Source organism: Moschus berezovskii, chromosome 10 (assembly GCF_049115385.1).
Source record: "Moschus berezovskii isolate FMDL1 chromosome 10, NW_MosBer_1.0, whole genome shotgun sequence".
NCBI classification, from domain to species: Eukaryota; Metazoa; Chordata; class Mammalia; order Artiodactyla; family Moschidae; genus Moschus; species Moschus berezovskii.
The window spans coordinates 22,997,241-23,018,590 of NC_142469.1; the positions used below are offsets into that span (position 1 = coordinate 22,997,241).

The following is a 21,350-nucleotide window of genomic DNA, read 5'->3' on the forward strand; positions in this document are numbered from 1 at the left end:
CAACAAAAATGCATGTGCAATGAATATTTTCTACTTGTTCTTCATCAAGAACTCTTTGTACCTACAAGTTATCAAATCAGATTTTTATTTAAGAAATGAATGCCGTTAACAGACACAAAAAACTTTACACTTACCATTGTTAGGTATAAGCTCCATATCCCAAGGACTCATCTTTTCTGTATCTCCATTGTCCCAGCTTAAAGAAAGGAAAACCTTTATATTAAAAAATCTAAACACTGCATTGCAATTTTAATAAAATCACACTGAAAAATAAAGTAACTATTTCAGTGTTTAAAAGGAGTATCATCTTTACCATTTTAACAGATGGGGAAAACATGCAAAGCAAGTCAGGCTGAACCAAAACACAATACTTCCTTACCAAACATTGTAACACTGGAACAAACTATCAGGGTACTCAGGCTGAAGTGGTTCCTGGCTCTCGATTGTTCCAAACCACCAGGCATCATCTATGACTGATCTGAAACGGTCACCTGGACAATAATAAAAGCCATCTCATTACTCTTAAATGAAACGCTGCTGCGGCTCCTCTTTCCCAAAGTATCCCTTTAAGATACTAAAAAGCCTGTATTATTATTAAAAGACCTATGAAAAATGACCTACACACTCCAAAATAAATTTGTAAATAAATAAAATCAGCAATACTGAGAGGAAAAGTTATTTAATAAGCACACCTGAAGTGTGACTTATCACCTTTCAGGCCATTTTTTACCTTTCACTATGGTAAGAAGAAATTCACTTTTATATTAAACATTTTTACCCTTCTACCACTTTATACTCACTTTTCCTTCCTACAGAAAGAAAAACCAAAACAAAAACTAACCTTTGTCAAACAGACAGCACTCTTTATAACCTTTTCCTTAGCCAACTTTATTCAGCTACTGTCATATTACTGAAAACTGCTTTCCTCAAAGACCCTAAGCTATCTCACCTTCCCTCCATGTCATATGAAAACTGTTAACTACTCCCTGATTTTTTGCCACGCTGTCCCCTTTCTTAGCTCTCATAGTACTAAAGTGATTTTTCTCCTGGTTAAGTCTGAAAGATTTGAATTCAAATAACTTATCCATGTCACTTTAAACAAATTAATCTTATCTGAATCAGTTTCATTTTCAAACCCACTTTAAAAAGTGTTTATATTCGCATTTTACCAAAAAGGATTTAACAACGTACAAAGACATGTAGTCGTCCTTCAATATCTGTGGCGGACTGACTGGCTGGAGGACACTTCAGATACCAAAATCTGTGGATACTCAACTTCCATACATAAAATCATGTGTATGTGCATATAACTATGTATACCTTCCCGCATACTTTAAATCATCTCTAGATTATTTATAATAGTTAATACAATGTAAGTGCTATGAACCATGGAAAAGAAATGCAAAAAAGCAAAATGGCTGTCTGAGGAGGCCTTACAAATAACTGTGAAAAGAAGAGAAGACAAAAGCAATGGAGAAAAGGAAAGATATAAGCATCTGAATGCAGAGTTCCAAAGAATAGCAAGGAGAGATAAGAAAGCCTTCCTCAGCGATCAATGCAAAGAAATAGAGAAAACAACAGAATAGGAAAAACAAGAGATCTCTTCAAGAAAATTAGAGATTCCAAGGGAACATTTCATGCAAAGATGGGCTCGATAAAGGACAGAAATGGTATGGACCTAACAGAAGCAGAAGCTATTAAGAAGAGGTGGCAAGAATACACAGAACTGTACAAAAAAGATCTTCACGACCAAGATAGTCACGATAACGTGATCACTGACCTAGGGCCAGACATCTTGGAATGTGAAGTCCAGTAGGCCTTAGAAAGTATCACTACGAACAAAGCTAGTGGAGGTGATGGAATTCCAGTTGAGCTATTTCAAATCCTGAAAGATGATGCTGTGAAAGTGCTGCACTCAATATGCCAGCAAATTTGGAAAACTCAGCAGTGGCCACAGGACTGGAAAAGGTCAGTCTTCATTCCAATCCCAAAGAAAGGCAATGGCAAAGAATGCTCAAACTACCGCACAATTACACTCATCTCACACACCAGTAAAGTCATGCTCAAAATTCTCCAAGCCAGGCTTCAGCAATATGTGAATCGTGAACTTTCAGATGTTCAAGCAGGTTTTAGAAAAGGCAGAGGCACCAGAGATCAAATGGCCAACATCCGCTGGATCATGGAGAAAGCAAGAGAGTTCCAGAAAAACATCTATTTCTGCTTCACTGACTATGCCAAAGCCTTTGACTGTGTGGATCACAATAAACTGTGGAACATTCTGAAAGAGATGGGAATACCAGACCACCTGACTTGCCTCTTGAGAAACCTATATGCAGGTCAGGAAGCAACAGTTAGAACTGGACATGGAACAACAGGCTGGTTCCAAATAGGAAAAGGAGTATGTCAAGGCTGTATATTGTCACCTTGCTTATTTAACTTATATGCAGAGTACATCATGAGGAACGCTGGGCTGAAAGAAGCATAAGCTGGAATCAAGATTGCTGGGAGAAATATCAATAACCTCAGATATGCAGATGACACTACCCTTATGGCAGAAAGTGAAGAGGAACTCAAAAGCCTCTTGATGAAAGTGAAAGAGGAGAGTGAAAAGGTTGGCTTGAAGCTCAACATTCAGAAAACAAAGACCATGGCATCTGGTCCCATCACTTCATGGGAAATGGAAAAAGAGTGGAAACAGTGTCAGATTTTATTTTTGGGGGCTCCAAAATCACTGCAAATGCCGATTGCAGCCATGAAATTAAAAGACGCTTACTACTTGGAAGGAAAGTTATGACCAACCTTGATAGTATATTGAAAAGCAGAGACATTACTTTGCCAACCAAGGTCCGTCTAGTCAAGGCTATGGTTTTTCCCGTGGTCATGTATGGATGTGAGAGTTGGACTGTCAAGAAAGCTGACTGCCGAAGAATTGATGCTTTTGAACTGTGGTGTTGGAGAAGACTCTTGAGAGTCCCTTGTACCGCAAGGAGATCTAACCAGTCCATTCTGAAGGAGATCAATCCTGGGTGTTCATTGGAAGGACTGATGCTAAAGCTGAAACTGCAATACTTTGGCCACCTCATGCGACGAGTTGACTCACTGGAAAAGACTCTGATGCTGGGAAAGGTTAGGGGCGAAAGCAGAAGGGGACGACAGAGAATGAGATGGCTGGATGGCATCACCGACTCTGTGGACATGAGTTTGAGTGAACTCTGGGAGTTGGTGATGGACAGGGAGGCCTGGCGTGCTGTGATTCATGGGGTCGCGGAGAGTCGGACACGACTGAGCAACTGAACTGAAGTGCTATCAAAATAGCTGTAAATACTATGTAAATAGTTTGCCAGCTTAAGGCAAGTTCAAATTCACTTTTTGCAAATTTTTTTCTCCAGAATATTTTTGCTACAAGGTTGGTTGAATCTGTGGTTATGGAGGGCCATCTGTAGGGCATAGAACACTTTGAAAAAAATAAATTTAATGACAAAAACCGAAAGCTGGAACCAGGCTAAGTTAATAGAACACAACTGCATGTTGCTGAGTTATATATATGTTTGTGTATATACATATTCTGGGTGAGCATGCACTGAGATCAAATTTAGGTTCAAATTCAGGCATTCAAACAGCAAATATTAACAGGGAAACATGAGCTATAACTATAGAGTCTCTAATTGCTCCTGAGATGCATATTAGTGACGCCATACTTAGTGAGAAGATACTACATAATTTAAGAAACAGCATTACTGACATCACCAACACCTAAAAGTAAACATGGTAATAAGTTTCATAAAGCTATTTCTTATGATCTTACTGAGACTGATGACATTACGCTAAAGAAGAACTGGATAACATGTGCCGAACCACAATGAATGATACTGTAGGATGATGACAATAAAATTAGGCAAGGAATAGAGTCTACCAGAGTAAGCCTTAAGTGTATCTGAGGACTGGCCGAAGTAATTATTACTGATGTAATTTTAAATGGCATTTGGTAAAAACAACTTCAGAAATAGAAGATTAACTAGGACCAACTTTAGAAGAAATAGTAACAGTAATTTATACATTTAAAATTATAAGATCCAAATGAGAACATTCTGAGGTACATTCATTTGAAATATTTCAATATGGCCAATGTTTGCCATTATTTCCTAACTTATGTTGTCAGTACATTTCTGGAATATTCCTGGATTCTAACTGGTAATATTTGTTCTGCCAACTTATTGGCAGATGTATGTCTTTAAAAATCAGAGATAAGAAAGCTTCCCAGGTGGATCAGTAGTAAAGAATCCGCCTGCCAATGCAGGAGACGGGGGTTCAATTCCTAATCCAGGAAGATCCCATATGGCGCAAAGTAACTAAGCCCATCTGAGCATCACAGCTATTGAGCATGTGCTTCAGAGCCCGGGAGCTGAAACTACTGAGCGCACACGACAAAGCCTGTGCTCTGCAGTGAGAGAAGCCACTGCAATGAGAAGCCTGTGTATCGCAACTAGAGAGTAAGCCCGCTCTCCACAACTAGAGAAACGCCCATGCAGCAACGAAGATGCACCACAGCCAAAAATAAATTTTAAAAAGAAATGAAATTAATCTTATCAACACATGTAAATAATTTTAAAAATCACATGTACTAAAGGCTTATATCCAAAACCAAGAACTTTTAACTCTTTCTTCTTGAATTTACTTACGGTTTTCTAAATGAGTATACAGCTATTTCTTTACTCATCAAGTTCAGACATTAAGTACTGGCCTCTCTCCATATAACTGTATATAAAGGGTATGTGCATTTTGTTTAATCCATTTTCAGTTGTCCTCTATCATGACTATACTGTATAAATATTGTTCACTAATGAGTCAAAGAGCACACAATTCCTTTCTTGCAAAAATCTGCATAATCACTTCATTTTCTCTGAATTTTATGAATACGTTTCCCTACAATCTCTAACAGCTCAAACTATAAAACAGTCTTCAATAGATAATTTCCCAAAATAATGACAATAAAGTCAAATTCAAACATATTAGACAATTTATTGGTTTTACTTTTTCGCCTGAAGATTTCACTCTAAGAGGACAGTGCCTTCTGGACTGTTTTACAGCCTTGCCAGACAGATAGTATTCTGAGACTTCTGCTGACTTTTGGTGCTTTCCTGTCCTGAATTTCCTGTCTCTTATTGAGATTCCTAGTCTTTATTATGTCCTTATTTGATAGAAAAACCAAACATGGCAATGGACTCGTTCAAAATTGGGAAAGGAGTAGGTCAAGGCTATATATTGTCACCTTGCTTATTTAACTTATATGCAGAGTACATCATGAGGAATGCTGGGCTGGAAGAAGCACAAGCTGGAATCAAGACTGCAGGGAGAAACATCAATAACCTCAGATATGCAGATGACACCACCCTTATGGCAGAAAGTGAAGAGGAACTAAAGAGCCTCTTGATGAAGGTGAAAGAGGAAAGTGAAAAAGCTGGCTTAAAACTCAACATTCAAAAACTAAGATCATGTCAACAGGTCCTATCACTTTGTGGCAAATAGATGGGGAAACAATGAGACTTTATTTTCTTGGGTTCCAAACAAAACCTCTGCGGATGGTGACTGCAGCCATGAAATTTAAGATGCGTGCTCCTTGGAAGAAAAGCTATGACAAACCTAGACAGTGTATTAAAAAGCAGAGACATTACTTTACCAACAAAAGTTCGTCTAGTCAAAGATATGGTTCTTCGAGTAGTCATGTATGGATGTGAGAGTTGGACCATAAAGAAGGCTGAGCGCCAAAAAATTTATGCTTTTGAACTGTGATGTTGGAGAAGACTCTTGAGAGTCCCTTGGACTATAAGGAGATCAAACCAGTCAATTCTAAAGGAAATAAACACTGAATATTCATTGGAAGGACTGGTACTGAGGCCGAGGCTCCAATATCTTGGCCACCTGATACAAAGAGTTGACTCACTGGAAAAGACCCTGATGTGGGGAAAGACTGAATTCAGGAGAAAGGGGACAACAAGGATGAGATGGTTGGATGGCATCACCAATTCAATGGGCATGAGTTAAGCAAGCTCCAGGAGATGGTAGAGGACAGGGAAACCTGGCATGCTGCAGTCCATGGGGTTGCAAAGAGTCAGACACAACTGAGCGACTGAGTAACAAAATTTGATGGAACACATCTTTCAAAGCTTTCAGAGAAAAGGTACATGGGATGCAAATTGTTTTCTACAGCTTCCATGTCCCTATTTTTAATGACTGCATTTCCATAATTTTTCTTTTTATAGCACACATGTATACCCACTCGAGTATTCTTGGGCTTCCCTTGTGGCTCAGCTGCTAAAGAATCCGACTGCAATGCAGGAAACCTGGGTTGATCACTGGGTTGGGAAGATCCCCTGGAGAAGGGCAAGGCTCCCCACTCCAGTATTCTGGACTGGAGAATTCCAAGGACTGCACAGTCCATAGAGTCGCAAAGAGTCAGACACAACTGAGTGACTTTCACTATAGCACACATGTAAATCTATGTATTTACCAAGACCAAACAATAAACAAGTCACCACACTAATCCCTTCCAACGGTACTGGAGAAGGAATGAAATGCTCTATCAATTGAGGTGCTTTCTCAAAGCAAAATATAGCATGTATGCACCATACGCTACTCCAGAGTGGTCCTTTTAGAAAATCTTAAATACTCTAGTAAATAGCATAACCATCTGTACATAAATTAAAGTACCTTAAATGCCTGGAGACTTTTAAGGTTTTTTAAAGTTTTTTTTGAGTCTTGGTTACAATATTAGTTTTAACAGAGGTACCCAATAAAAGAAAAACGTCAGTTTAGTTTTAGTCCCAGTCCAATTTAACATTTTCAAAGGAAGATTTCTTTCTGTTTCAAGTTCGAATTCTGCCATTAATTCTTTTGGATAAAAATTTATTTCAGTACATGAACTAACAAAAGGAATAGCTATAAACAATCTTATACAATGAGTTATGAAATATGAGAAAAAATGTTCAGATTTCAGCATCACCTAGTTTAAAAGTATTACCATTCTTTAAAACAGACAAGCAAACAAAAAAATACCCCAAATTCCTGATACAGTATCTTACTTTCCTACTGACATTGCCACAACTGATAATATTTATCTGATTATCTAAATTATGAAAAATATAAATCACTTATTAGATAAAACAAGCATTACAACCTCCAAATAAATAACGCACCTATATTCCACCGCCTATATTTTGCATCGTCAAATTGTTGTCTCAAGACCAGGAAATCTATAACATCAGGCATATCATGGTACCTATTAAAACAGAAACAAATTGATCAGGTCACATAGCTACAGATACCTAAAATACATTCAAATGTACCCAAATCTTGAAAAACAATCTACAGTACTAAGAAACTACTGCCTCTTTCAACAGTCCTTACTTCATTGTAAATGATCCACCAGTCAGTTTACCAGTATCAGGATCTAGAAAAGCAAGTTTAAGGCAGCAAAGGGTAGGCAATCCCACTTCATACTTTATGCCAACTATTTTCATCAGTTCTTGTTCCTGAAGAAGACACAGAAAATAAGAAACCATTTTCATGAAATAAACTGTTAAACACTAGGTGACTATTTTGTATGTATGTATAAAAACCCACTGAGCTGTATACTTAAGGTTGATGCACTTTGATGGTATGCAAACTATGTATCAATTTAAAAAAAGGAATAAAATCTTATTGAAATAAGAATTTTCTAATACAGTTCCAAAGACTGAGAAATAATTTTGTTCTATTGCTGATAAATCTAGAAATACTTTCAAATTTACAAAGATGAAGTTTGCCTTAATATGCTAATGTCCAATTCTCACCATAATTATATTTTAGTCCCAACTTGTAAATTATTATTAGAATATTAGAATATATATAATTCAAATTATGCTTATGAATTGTTTCAATTAAAAGAAAAAGCTATCTTCATGATACAGTTTCTTATAGTGAAAACAGTAACATTCGATACAATTTTCTCTATAATCACATCTTTTGGGGCTTTAAATTATAAACACCATACCCGCAGTTCCATTTTATGCCAAGGTTGTTTTTTGGGATTTATACTATAAATTTTATTTTTCCGGGCCATCTCAACATATGCTTCATGTCCTTGTCGGAAATAATAAACCTAAAAAGTAAATAATGTCACAATTTTAAAACTTGCCTGTATTTCCTTTAACCCAAGATACACAGTATCAGCTAAAACTGTAGAGAATTTAATGTCCTGTAAACGCAAAGAAATGCTAATATTTTGATTTAATCCTTCCTCCTTTTCCTTGAGCTGTCCTACTGTCACTTAATAATAACCAAAGTGTTCTAAATAACATTAAAAGGTTAAGGATATGCAGTTATTTTTTGGCTTTTTGGTCTCACTACTTTATTTTATGTTGTATTAATAAAGTATGTTGTAACTTAGGGTCATGTTTAGTTTATTGTTTACCTACTTTTATAGCAAGCAGTTTATACAAAGGCAGGGAACTTTAAAATGAAAAATCTATTTTCAAATATATTTTCATATATATTCTATCCTTATGAAGAGAGCAAGACATATATTTATTCTCATTTATGGAGGTCAAATTTAAGTGACTCCTGACTACCACTAGAACTAGTATGTGAATATAGCTCTCTGTTACCAAGTGTTCTTCCCACAACTAAAACAGCTGAGATTGTTAAAAAATGCTATCCAAGTTTATCCTAACTTTTTACTGTGAACCTACTGAATACCAGATAACCCTGCCTCTTAACATTAACACAAAAAACAAGGAGACATGTACTCCTGAGTGAAAAAGTTTGGTCTAGTATCTTATACTTTCATTTCAAATTCACAAAAACACAGTCCAAAATGATGACTAATCATATTTTCTTAAAAACTTAAATAATTGGAAGATAATATTTTTTAAAGATCTAAGGAATATATTATGAACATTACAGTTATTTAAACATTGATAAAATACTTTTATGAAATAAAAAATAAAAATAAAATGCATAATTACCCTTCAATTAAAAATAAAACAAATGCTGAATTTTGCTTTCCCTTTACCATATATTTTATTTTAGGAAAAAGAAAACTGGCCACAACATGCTCTTATTAAAAAATACACACTAAAATGCCAATAAACCTCAATTCTCTTACAATATTTAATTTGCTATTGCAATTTTTATAGCAGCCATTTAAAAAACATTACCATTAAAACTTTCCTCTAATTTTCCTTTTTACCCATACAGAGCTACAAAACGTAAACTGAGATACTTCATAAAACTGCTACAATCCTCTAGAATTTTGTTTCAAGAGCTATAAAAAGTATTTAAAGTTATTTGAATGAAACAAAGGATTCTTTTAGGAGTTAAAAAAATACCTCATCACCCATCTGTGGCACAAATGGACATCTTCGGGGAAGAGTGTCTGTAATCCATGTTGAAGGTAACCATTCTTCCAGCGTCAAACCATTTTCCGTTAGTTCTCCCACAGCCAATCTCTAACAGTGTAAAACAATGTCAAATAATATTATCATGAAAGCATTCATCTATCAGTCTGCCCACGTAGTTAAAAACACAAAAGGGGAAAGGGATCTTTGTACAAAAATGTATGCTCTTTAAGTATTAAAAAACCTTATTCTGGGAAGATGGCCGTAGTGGCAAAATAGTCACATTCAATCTCACCAACTCACTCCATATAAAAGTACTACATCAACCAAAGCTCCAGTCAATATTCAAAACAAAAATAGGTGATGAGATATTCCCATTAACAACAAAACAGAGGCTCTGTGTAGTTGCCTTTCCTCTAAACATTCTCTCAGTTTCATAAACATACCATGTAACAAACCAATACATATTCAAGGTTTTTCTTTAAAAAAAAACCCTAGTCATAGCATGTTTCTAAGAAGAAAGATATTCTTATATGGGCTGAGCAGTGCCAGGATACAGAAGGCTAACTTTTATGGGCTGGACATTATACTTGCATATAGCCCGAGAATATTCCCTAGCCCTGTGAAAGTAGCCATTTCATATATAAGCTTCTAAAAAGAATTTTTTTTTTCGAACAGAATGCTCTCAAGCCAGGTCTCTTCTTAACTTTCTGAATAGGCCTTTAAGAAAAGTTTAAAATTTCTGGTCACCTGCAAGTGGCCATGATAGGCTGCAAACTGTTACCTTAGACTTTGGAAAAACGGATTTTCTAAGAGCTGAAACCTAACATATATAAGTAGAGAAACATCATGCCACTGGTTAAAAATGTTTTGGTTCAGTGTTTGTAAACTAAGACTTCTAAATTTTTATTCTCTTTTGTTTGCTAAAAAAAAAAGGGGGTAGTTATAAGGTAGTTATCACCGTGAGTTAATCAAAGTTCATAAAAAGAAACATGGTCATAATGGGATATCAGAGTACTACTTGCAGCAGGTTCCTTTAGCTGTTACTCAGTATTCATTTTCCTATGAGCTCTTCTTCCTATTAACCACCTTTGTATTTCTGTTAAAACACATTAGGAGCACTCTGTGGAGAAGAACGGATGGATAAAGGACTCTGGCATTTACTATACATGAGATGAATCCATCCCATGTACTGAGCTCCACAGATTGTATCAGTCTTATATACAGTGAGGTATTCAGTTAAAATATTTGAAAAAGGCTTCCTTTGACCTATGTAAAATGAAAAAAAAGGCAGGAAAAGGCTAAAAATCACTAACTCCAGCCTCAATATAAACTACTAGTTACACTACTCAAGTACTTCTTCCCAGAGTGGGACAGCTAACAGCTCTTACATGAAGCCAGGTAAACTGGATATTAAATAGAAGTAATCATATTTATAACTGTAAGACTATGGCATAGCCAAGAATCATTATGATAATAAATCTTACTCAATTCTTGGGGATCCAAGAATTGGTCAGATTTCTGTCAGTATTAATAATCATTTATGGGATAAAACACATCGATAGTTCTCTAAATTTCCAGCCTCATGAACTGAGATTTAGTTTTCGAAATAAAGGTATTTTAATCTATTTTCTTTCTATCACTGGCAATTATTCTGCTGCTGCTGCTGCTGCTAAGTCACTTCAGTCGTGTCCGACTGTGTGACCCCATAGACAGAAGCCCACCAGGCTCCCCCATCCCTGGGATTCTCCAGGCAAGAACACTGGAGTGGGTTGCCATTTCCTTCTCCAATGTGTGAAAGTGAAAAGTGAAAGTGAAGTCGCTCAGTCGTGTCCGACCCTTAGCGACCCCATGGACTGCAGCCTACCAGGCTCCTCCATCCATGGGACTTTCTAGGCAAGAGTACTGGAGTGGCTTGCCATTGCCTTCTCCGGGCAATTATTCTAGGCCTACCTAAAATCTGATTTCTTCTGGAAGGTTTATCTCAAACTCTGAGATGTCTCCCTTTGGTTTCTGAGTTATTATCTATAAAATTACTCTGCCAATTAAATGTATTATATCATGTGATATTTCTCCTATTTTGCGGGGAGGGGATTCAAGCAACGGTGATCACACATTGTTTTTGGAGTATGTACTATGTCTTACACTTCTTTTTATTAACTGTATTGCAAGCACTAGATGAAAATTCACTGCTCTGATTTCTAGAGCTCTTAACATAAGGGATATATGTCAGATACTATATGGGATAACTGTACTGTACATCAGGAGAATTTTATTTTAATAAGCATGTACCTAACAAGGTTTTTTTTTTTTAACTGATTCAATTAACTATATGGAAGATATTCTACTTTTTCATAGATGCAATAAACATCAACTAATGATGTCTGTTATTTTTCAGCTTTACAACTCTATGCAGAAGAAAGGAAATATTACTGTTTACCTAAGATAAGATGACTATGGAGTAAGAGCAATTCTATCTACTGTCAGATTCAGTGATAGGCTGAAAACAAACCATGTAAACAAAATCCAAATTACAGGGAGTAACCTGTAATATCCTAACCTTAAACTATTTAAAACATGTACCAAACAAATTAGTGGCAAACAGACCTTGCGGTAATACTTTAAGCAAAAGAGTGAAATTAAAACATGCCAAATAGTAACAATGGATCCAAATGTGGCATGTAAGAAGGAGCCTGAGGTATTCGTTTATGGATAATCATCAAATAAAAGGAGACCAGGTAAAGTAAACTGCATTCTTAGGACAAAAGAATTATGGGACATAACACTGCAAACCTCCAAAGTTTCCAAAACTGTCTTGAGATGAAAAAAAAAAAAGTGTTTACCTCATTTGAAAGATACATGGCTAAATCAGCTTTATCTGTCTATCATGTAAAATAATGGGTCAGCCTACATTTACCATCACAGACAAGGAAGAAGACGAATACTATGGCTAATGTGTGGCATTCTCTTGGGTAAGTATTCCCCAGACAAAAGCAAAGGAGGTGACAAAGGAGGCTGCGGAATCCAAATTAAAGTAATCCATAATCCATAATTATATAGCTGAAACAAACAAAAGCTCAATTGATGCAGATAAAATAAACAAGACAGATGTAGTCTTGAAATTTTTCAAAGCTCTCTAAAGATAAACATCCTATAGTCTCCCTAGTATTTAATTCTATAGATAATATCTTCCATTTAATTCTAAAAATGGCAGCAGTTTTTAAATAAACCTTCCATTTGTTTCACCAAATGCGCTTCCAACTTACAGTCTTTTGGGGAATAGACAATATGTCCCTTGTATTTCATTTCCTTTAGAGCAAAAGTTAAACAGTTTCTGTTTTTAAAATATTCTGACTCCATAAGAACTAACAGATCTTATTCCCATAACGTTTATCCCTTTTCTTTTATCTGTCTCAAATTATCCACAGACTAAAGATGAAGTTATCAAACCAATACTACTGCCCTAAGGACTAGTGATGGCTCACAAGCTCTGCAAATTAATGACGTCTTGTTACCACAGTAGTATTTTCAGCAGATCGTCTGAAAGGATGATTGAAAGACAAAGGCAATTAAAGGCTAATAAAATATGTTTTGTAGCATTATTTTACATAAATAAACAAATTCTACTGGAGTCTCAAGAAAACTGCTCATAAGATCAAGTGCTCAATATATAACAATAGACAATTTTACAAGTAAATACTCACACGTTAAACATTTTAAAAATTGAGGAAAACTAAACAGATCTCTATACACTTTATTTTACTACTGTGTAACTCCACATTTTTTAACTCATATACCTGAACAATGTTTACGTTTATCCACTGCACTTTTAAAATGTGTAGTTCGTTTTCACAGAAAACATGTATATATATATATATATATATAATATGTATAATATCTGTGTATAATTATATATATAATATATATGTAAGTATATAACTCAACCTTTTGTTTTCTTTCTTTGGGCTTCTTTTTCTTTGGTGATACAGGTCCATCCTTTTCTTCATTTATTTTTTTCCTTTCCTTTTTAATCTGTTTTTGCTTCTGTTTTTCAGATTCTTCTTCTTCATCTGAACTGCTTTCTGCTTTCTTGGTTTTATGCTTAGGAATTTTCTTTGGTGGTTGCAGATTAATTCCGGCATCTGCTGTCCAGTCAGAATAATCGCTGGAGTAGTCACTAAAAGGAAAGAGAGATTTAAAAAATACACAGAAGAAGATATATGTTAAGACTTTGCTATATGCACATGTAAAGAATGATCATAATACAAAGTAATGGGCTTCCCTGGTGGCTCAGATGGTAAAGAATATGCCTGCAATGCAAGAGACCTGGGTTCGATCCCTGGGTTGGGAAGACCCCCTGGAGGAGGAAATGGCAACCCACTCCAGTATTCTTGCCTGGAGAACTCCACGGACAGAGGAGTCTGGCGAACTACAGTCCATGGGTTGCAAAGAGTCGGGCATGACTGAGTGACTAAGAGACAAAGACAGAATAGTACATACTAAATGAACTAAAAATACTTCCTAACTTTCAACTCATCTTCTAAATAGTTTCTTAGAAGTCTGCAGGCTTACCTTACTTAAATATCTCCATAATTTTTTAGGATAAATGAGGCCTAATTAAAGTACTAATTAAACAATGAATTTAAATACCATTTATAATTTTAAGAAAAATATAGATTTGAGTGCTACATGTGTTCAAAATATTGTGGGGTCACAAAGGTAAGGAGCAGAGAGATGGTCACCTTCCTCAATTCTCGTAACAACAGAAAGAGAGCTCTAGATAGCGTAGGAGGCATCAACATTGAGGAAGAAGCATAGGGATTCCCCTTTTGGGGGTAGGTGGGCACTCCTGACATGCGAACTCCCATGGTAGAGCACTGGTGGCGTCACGGTAGCTAGATATCGACCTGGCAGGGTCAGAAGTATTCTATCCAGTGGGAAGATCGTGCCTGCGAACTTTACTAAGCATCTACATACACTCGAGGTGTATATTATGCTTCAAAGCATAGTAAGATTCAGAAAAATGCAGGCCTTAGTATATTATGTATCACTATCAATTATGTTTGCCATTGGTTGTATCTCACTGAAAATTCCAACAGAACTAAGCTTTACCAAACTGATGCTGCAAAATAAAGAATCCAATTAAGTTGTCTTCTGTTTTAATTTTGGAACAGGAAAATATTTAATTACCTGACTTTTTAGTTTTATAAATATAATTGCCTTAATGGAATCTAAATTGTACTATGTTAAAATCAATTATCAGGTTGCCTAGACTTACTGATGTATATCCTCACTTCTCTAAAAATATCGCTGACAAGGCTGAAGTTTTATTTTTCTGGAGTTTTATTCTACCACCTCGTTCCTCTTGCCCAAGTGTCTTTATGGGCAATTTACCTGTTATCTCCCTAAGAATAATCTCTGCAGATAAAAGTCAAACAATTAAGGTGTTTTCTAGTATGATTTTCATGACTTCATCTTAAAACTTAAAATTTTAAAGTTACATAAAAAACATTTTCAGAAACTATTCCGGACATTTGGGAATATACCTGCAGGGCAAACAGCTATCCAATTGGCCACACTGAACTTACGAGCATTTATTTACACTGACCTCAGTCATGATCACTGTAAACAGCACTTGCCAAACTGTTCACTGTTGCTATTTAATAGAACACTCAGCTCTGACCAAAAATCTGCTGCTGCCAGCACAGAACTACAAATCCCAGAGGCCCATGTTGTTTACAATAGTTTCTCCAACCGCTGAAGTGAACACTTTTCAAAACAAGAACCTCTATGCTGTTGCATGGTCTGAGACACAAGCATAACTTGTTTTATTGTGCTTCACAGTTACTGTGGTTTTTCTTCTTTACAAATTCAACGTTTGTGGCAACCTTGCGTCAAAAGCAAGTCTATTGGTGCCACTTTCCCAACAGCATTATTTTTAAATTAATGATGTTTTAAAATGTTGAATTTTTTTTTAGAGATAATGCTACTGCACACCTCATTGTACAGTGAAAATATAATTTTTATATGCACTAGGAAACAAAAATTCATGTGACTTGCTTTACTGCAATATACATTTTGGTGGTCTGGCGTAAAACCTGAGGTATTTTGGTATAACTATACTCTATTTCCACTCCTAAACCAAAAGAAAGTGAGTTTTTCTTCTGCTGTCTTGTTTTAAATATAGGAAACTACCAGACATAATGATGAACACTTGCATATCATTACTGGGAGCAACTACTGTGGAAACAGGAATGTCCGTCATAAGAGGTGAAGAATTTTTACACATAGACTCCTGGTTTCTTTGGAATTTTAAGAACTAATGCTGTCAAGGAATAAGTATCTAGGGCTAAACATAATTACCATTCCCAAAGGCTCTATTCCTTGCTCCTAAGACCTCACAATGTCAGACAAGGCCATTAAGCTCTGTAACAATATGAATCACTAGTTAATGGGGCTAAAGGAATCCTTGCTTACATGATCAAATGGGGTGGGGAAAAAAAGGAAAAAGGGAAAGCTTATTCTCACTGCCAGAAGAAAATACTACTAGCGTTTAACAAATTCCACTATAAAAGATAATTAATTCGACAAAATCTCATTACTTTCATAATTTAATGCTTAAGTATTTCTCAAAACCAGTAATGAAACTAGGTTGTGGTTCAGTATTACAAATAGTAACAGCATTCAGAAGATAAAATATCAACTGAGGAAAAAAGTTAAAAGCATCATTTTGTAGATCCAGTTACAATTTTAAACCCAAAGGGACTCTGAACTATGTTTCTGGTAGACAAGAATCTACCTTTCTAAAGAATTTATATTACTTGAGGGGAAAAAAAATTCATTACATTACCTAGAGCTGCCATCACTGTGCCAAGCTCTCTCTTCTTCTTCAGACGTTCCACCACTGACAGCAACAACTTCACCTTCCTAAGAGATAGTGAATATATATTTTATTGTGTAGTTTTACAGAATAACATTCTATATGATCATAGTTATAGAAAATATCAGTGATAGCTAGTAGTATGAATCATATTAGGATATCTTATTAAAATTGGATTTAAACTGGTTGTAAAATACAAGTCTCCTGTTTTTATACAAAAATATACAAAGACAAATACTTATTAATAATGGATTCAGAGCAATCTCTTGGATGGATCAACTTTTTAAAGCCTCAAAACACAACTTCTAGATTGGGTAATACCAACCTTAAATTTAGGAACTTTTAGGTTTTATTATAATTACTATTAAAATAGCTTTATCATATAAAAGAGAAAATTCCAATTCAGGTATTACTTTACACACATAATAAGGAAGATTAATAACTACCCAAACACTGTGTTTCTCTTTAGCAAATATTCACTGGTCAACACACGCTACTACCTGTGAAGCCATTTTCTTTATAAAAATTGTTTTGTGGTCACAAAATCTTGCTTCAATAAAAATAGTACTAATTAAGATTTTACTATAGGTCAGAAACTGTTCTAAGCACTCTGTATATATCATCCCATTTGATCTAGACAAAACAGTGACTGGTGAGAGGAAACAGATTTCTTTCCCCAGTTATAAGGGATTTCTGAAATATATTTCATTATTTTATTCTATTCACACTATCCTACCATTTAAAAAAATTATCTCATTATTTTAACATATTGAAATCTTTGGTTCTCTATTAACCAGCAAGTATAATACTGATTCTAGGGAAATAGTTTTTAAATAAAAGAAACTAAAACTTCAACTGGCTAAGAAATTTATCCAAGGCAGCACAATTAATAAGTAACAACGGCTATTTTGAACTCAGGTCATTTTACTTCAAAGCTTAAATCCACCCTAACAAGAACGGTTCAGTGTTATTAATTGCTGGGCGTATTCAGATAATTTTTCATGAGGATAATGAAACGTATTCTTTTAACTAATCAAATATTACATTTTGGGGAGAAAAATTTTCCCATTATCATGTCTTAAAAATGAAGAATGTAATTGCATAACTTTCACAGAGCTTTGAAAATCAAGCAAATATGTAAAGATCAAAATCTAATAGCAAATTTTATTTAGCAAACAATCTCTGCTCACTATAACTGAAAAGAAACTAAACAAATTATCTGATTATTCCCATCTTTAGTATATTACTTCTTTAAAGAGGGAGAACAGAAACATACTTCTATATTCTAAATACAAAAAGGTACTATACAGAATTACAAAATATTTGAACCAAGAAATCCAAGATTGTTTCATTTTGTTTCATTGTGCCAAAGGTGATACTCTGCTCTCACTGTTCTCCTCTACAAACTTAAGGTATAAACAAATTAGTTTTGAAGACAAATGAAAGAATTTGTTATTTTCATATGTAACAGTTGTACCTGGAAATACATTTTTAGTTGATTTGTATTTTAAAAATTTTATAGAAACTTTTATTTAAGAGAATACAATAAATCTTTCAAAAATAAAGAAACACTTTATAATGCAAACAACTAGCACACACATATTTTATGTTTTGTGGTATATCTAAATTGTTAAATGTCAAGTTTATATAAAGAGTATGTTTTCTTTTTGCCAGATTAAACATATTTTGTTCTGGCTATATTAGTACCTAAAGCCAGCAGAGACTTTTAAGTTATGGTTAGAATACTCTCAGTTTGAGCTAATATAACCCTGTCCATAGAGAAAATATGTGGAGAATCCCCACACATGCCTACTATTGCAAAACATAACATGACTTCAAAAATGTATAGCTGTCAACACTTCAGATCAGTCTTTGACTTAACTGTGAATGAAGGGTAATAAGGAGAGTGTGACAGGAGAAGAAAGACAGCTGTACGTCTACGTAAGCTTGATTTATAAAGGCAAATGGACTGCCTTTGCTGAAAGAATATATAATTTTGTGGGGACAATGATATTTATGAAAATACTTATACATAAGGAGTATTTTAAAATTTACATTGAGAAAGCTATAAATTGGTACAGAGATTATAAAGTAACCAAAATTGTTGACTGTCTATTCATCAGTTGTATTATACAGACTACAGCTTTATGGTATTAAAAAGCCTGGTTTTGTTTGGAGTAAAAGGAACCTGGGTTTAATTCCCTACTCTACCATTTAATAGTTAAGTAAATGTGTAATCTAAACATTTTTGAACTTCAGAGTCCTCAAAATGGGAGTAATTAATTCAGATGCACTTGTTTTGTGAACGTGAGGTTATGAACCTTGAACCTACACTATGGTCTTCAGCTATCACTGTCATTTTAAGACCTAGACATACCATGTTTGAGCAACACCTACAAATATATCAATGGATGCAAAGAATACAGGTTAAATTTTAAAAAACAAGTAAAAATGAAAACAGAAATTTATGAATGCGCTGAGCTCTCACATCTGAAGAACTTGTGCCATTTTCTATCTCTTCTGAAGGTCTAGGAGTCTCTTCTAATGCAGATCTCGTGCGGTAATTGTGTTGATTTGCCTGTTGCTTTTTGGATTCTCCAAGATCCAGGAAATGTTCATGGGCATGATTCTGGAAAAAAGTAAATTCAATTTATTTACAGTATGCTTGAAGAAAATGCTTTTAAAAAGTTCCATTTTTTTCTCATTCATGTTTAAGATTATCACATAGGTAGACTATAATACCAGCTCAAGTATTTTAACATTAAGCTAAAACACAGGTTAATGATAGATTGAAATTCACTTGCTGATTGATAGGTTATAAAAACCTTTTTTTGATTAAGGATTCATAAAAACAGACTAAGTCTAATAGTGAATTCTCTCGTATCCACATCAAAGCTACAAAACAGATAAAGGAAAGAGGATCTCAGACTGTGAGGCATAAGTGATAGGCAGAGGCAAACGAGGAAACAAAACAGTGATCACAAAGCTAACTGGTCACTACAAGGCTTGGATACCAAGGTAACTGGCGCGCTCTCTCCTGCTGCAGGCAAACGTGGGAAAAGTCTTCTGCAGCAGAGAAAACAACTAAGAATCATCAAAATAAATCAAAGTCCAACACAGTTATAGACATGAAAAAACTCAACAAACTCAACAATTTACACCTGAAAAAGAAACCCAACTAAAGAACATAAAAGATAAACAGAAAATACTAAAAATTACCTCCAAAATAGAGATTGATGTCACTTATATATACATCATTCAATAAATCGTAAAATAAAAAAGGAACATTATCTTCAAAGTGCTAACAGAAAATAGTTTTGAACCTCTTATTTATATCCTCACTTTTTCCCCCCCTCTCTTGTCTCATTGTTTTATAAGGATCTCAAAATTCTGTGACAATTTCTGGTCAAATTGTTTCCATTAAAAAGTACTACTTTAAAAACGTAATTTAAAATTGCCACACAGAGAAAAAGAGATGGTCCACAAAACATTCTCCTCTCCTTCAAGGTTTTCTTATTATTGCTATCATTAATTGGTCTTTGCTAAATGACTGATCGAGACAAAACAGTCCTGAGACAGTTCTTCCACCACTGATGAAGACTGCGGTGCCAGGTATTGGCAATGATCTTCAGTTAGCCTTCTGAGCTTTCTGGGCACACACTGTGACCTTGCCAGCTCTAGCTGCCTTCTTGTCCACTGCTTTGATGACACCATAGTAAATCTCTGTCTCATTCACAAATAGCAAAACGACCCAGAGGATAGTCAGGGGAGTTTTCAACACACAGGTGGCTTGCCCGGAACCTTATCAAAAGTGGCAGGGAGCATCAATACCTTTCAAGAATTTGGGGCTATCTTTCAGAAGCTTCTTCCCAGAACAGGGACATTCATCTTCTTCAGTTCAGCAATCCTGCAAGCTATGTTAGCTGTGGACAATCCAGAACAGTTGCACAGCTGACTTGGCTTGGTTGGCTCAGGATAATCACCTCAGCTGTGAAGCTAGTTGCTTCCATCTATGGGTTATTTTTGCTCTCAGGAGCAACAATGCCATGGCAAGCATCTCCGACAAACATGTTCTTGATACTGATGTCTACACTGTCCCCAGAAAAGCTTCACTCAAGGCTTTAAGTGTACTTCAACAGACCTTTTTTTTCACTTTAGTTGTAATGCCAGATCTGAGAATCCCAGTCTGAGACTCGCCCACAGGAACATGTCCAGTACTACCTGGAGGGGCAGGCACCAAGGGCTTGTCAGACAAGTTGGTGGTAGGATGCCATTCAGAGCTTTAAGCTTCACTGTTCCACTGCCATTGCCATCATTAGAGGTGACTTTCCAACCCTTGAATCAAGACATGTTATTAGCACTCGGCTCCAGCACACTGTCACCACTCCAATAAGAAACTGGCACAAACACTACTGTGCTGGGGTTGCAGACAGTTTTCTTCATGTGAATCAGTTCCTTAATGCCTTCTTACCCTCCTCGCTGCAGGGTACTCAGTGGAACCCGTTTTGTTAACACCAAACAAAAACTAACATCAGTCAAGTTCATGGTTATTTTAAGGTAATTCTCCTATTCTCTCCAGAAACTTTCAGGATATTTTCAAATCTCACTATAATATGATCAACTGAGGTTTTATATTTTACATTATTTTCTCTTTTAGTTAGCATACTATGCATTTGCTTGGAGACTAATTCTAGAAAATTTTGGTTATTTTTTTCAACTCTTTGCTCCCTATGTGTTTCTCTTCTTCGAAGACTCTTACTAAATAAACCTTTTTTACTATGTACTTGTAGTGTGTATGTATGTGTGTATACAACACACACATTTACAAAAACACATATATACACGGTTCTCACATTTCCCTCCTTCTCTCCATTATTTTATCCATTGTTGATACATTCTGGAAGAGTTCTTCAACTTCATATTCCAGCTTACTAACTCATTTTTCAGTGCTTCACACTCCTATTCAACTCATGCACTGAATTCTCCATTTCAAGGACAACAGGTTTCATCCTAATTTCTCCAACAGAACACTTCCCACAACAGCTTGTTGCTATATCATGCTTCCAACATCCTCTCTTCTCTCTCTCAGAATAATA

The 21,350-nt window shown here is 35.4% G+C and overlaps 1 protein-coding gene across 5 annotated transcripts in view; it reads right to left on the reverse strand.

Moving 5' to 3' along the window:
* PHIP (PHIP subunit of CUL4-Ring ligase complex) overlaps nt 1-21,350 on the reverse strand; it is a 124,323-nt gene that overhangs the window by 25,392 nt on the left and 77,581 nt on the right. For all 5 annotated transcript variants that reach the window (XM_055433706.2, XM_055433709.2, XM_055433708.2 and 2 more), the window contains exons 21-29: nt 18,743-18,883; nt 16,225-16,301; nt 13,320-13,551; nt 9,366-9,485; nt 8,030-8,137; nt 7,405-7,529; nt 7,194-7,276; nt 380-491; nt 135-196 (exon numbers count right to left, since the gene is read on the reverse strand). In XM_055433706.2, coding sequence (XP_055289681.1) covers nt 135-196; nt 380-491; nt 7,194-7,276; nt 7,405-7,529; nt 8,030-8,137; nt 9,366-9,485; nt 13,320-13,551; nt 16,225-16,301; nt 18,743-18,883 — 1,060 coding nt within the window. The remainder of the gene's footprint in view (nt 1-134; nt 197-379; nt 492-7,193; nt 7,277-7,404; nt 7,530-8,029; nt 8,138-9,365; nt 9,486-13,319; nt 13,552-16,224; nt 16,302-18,742; nt 18,884-21,350) is intronic.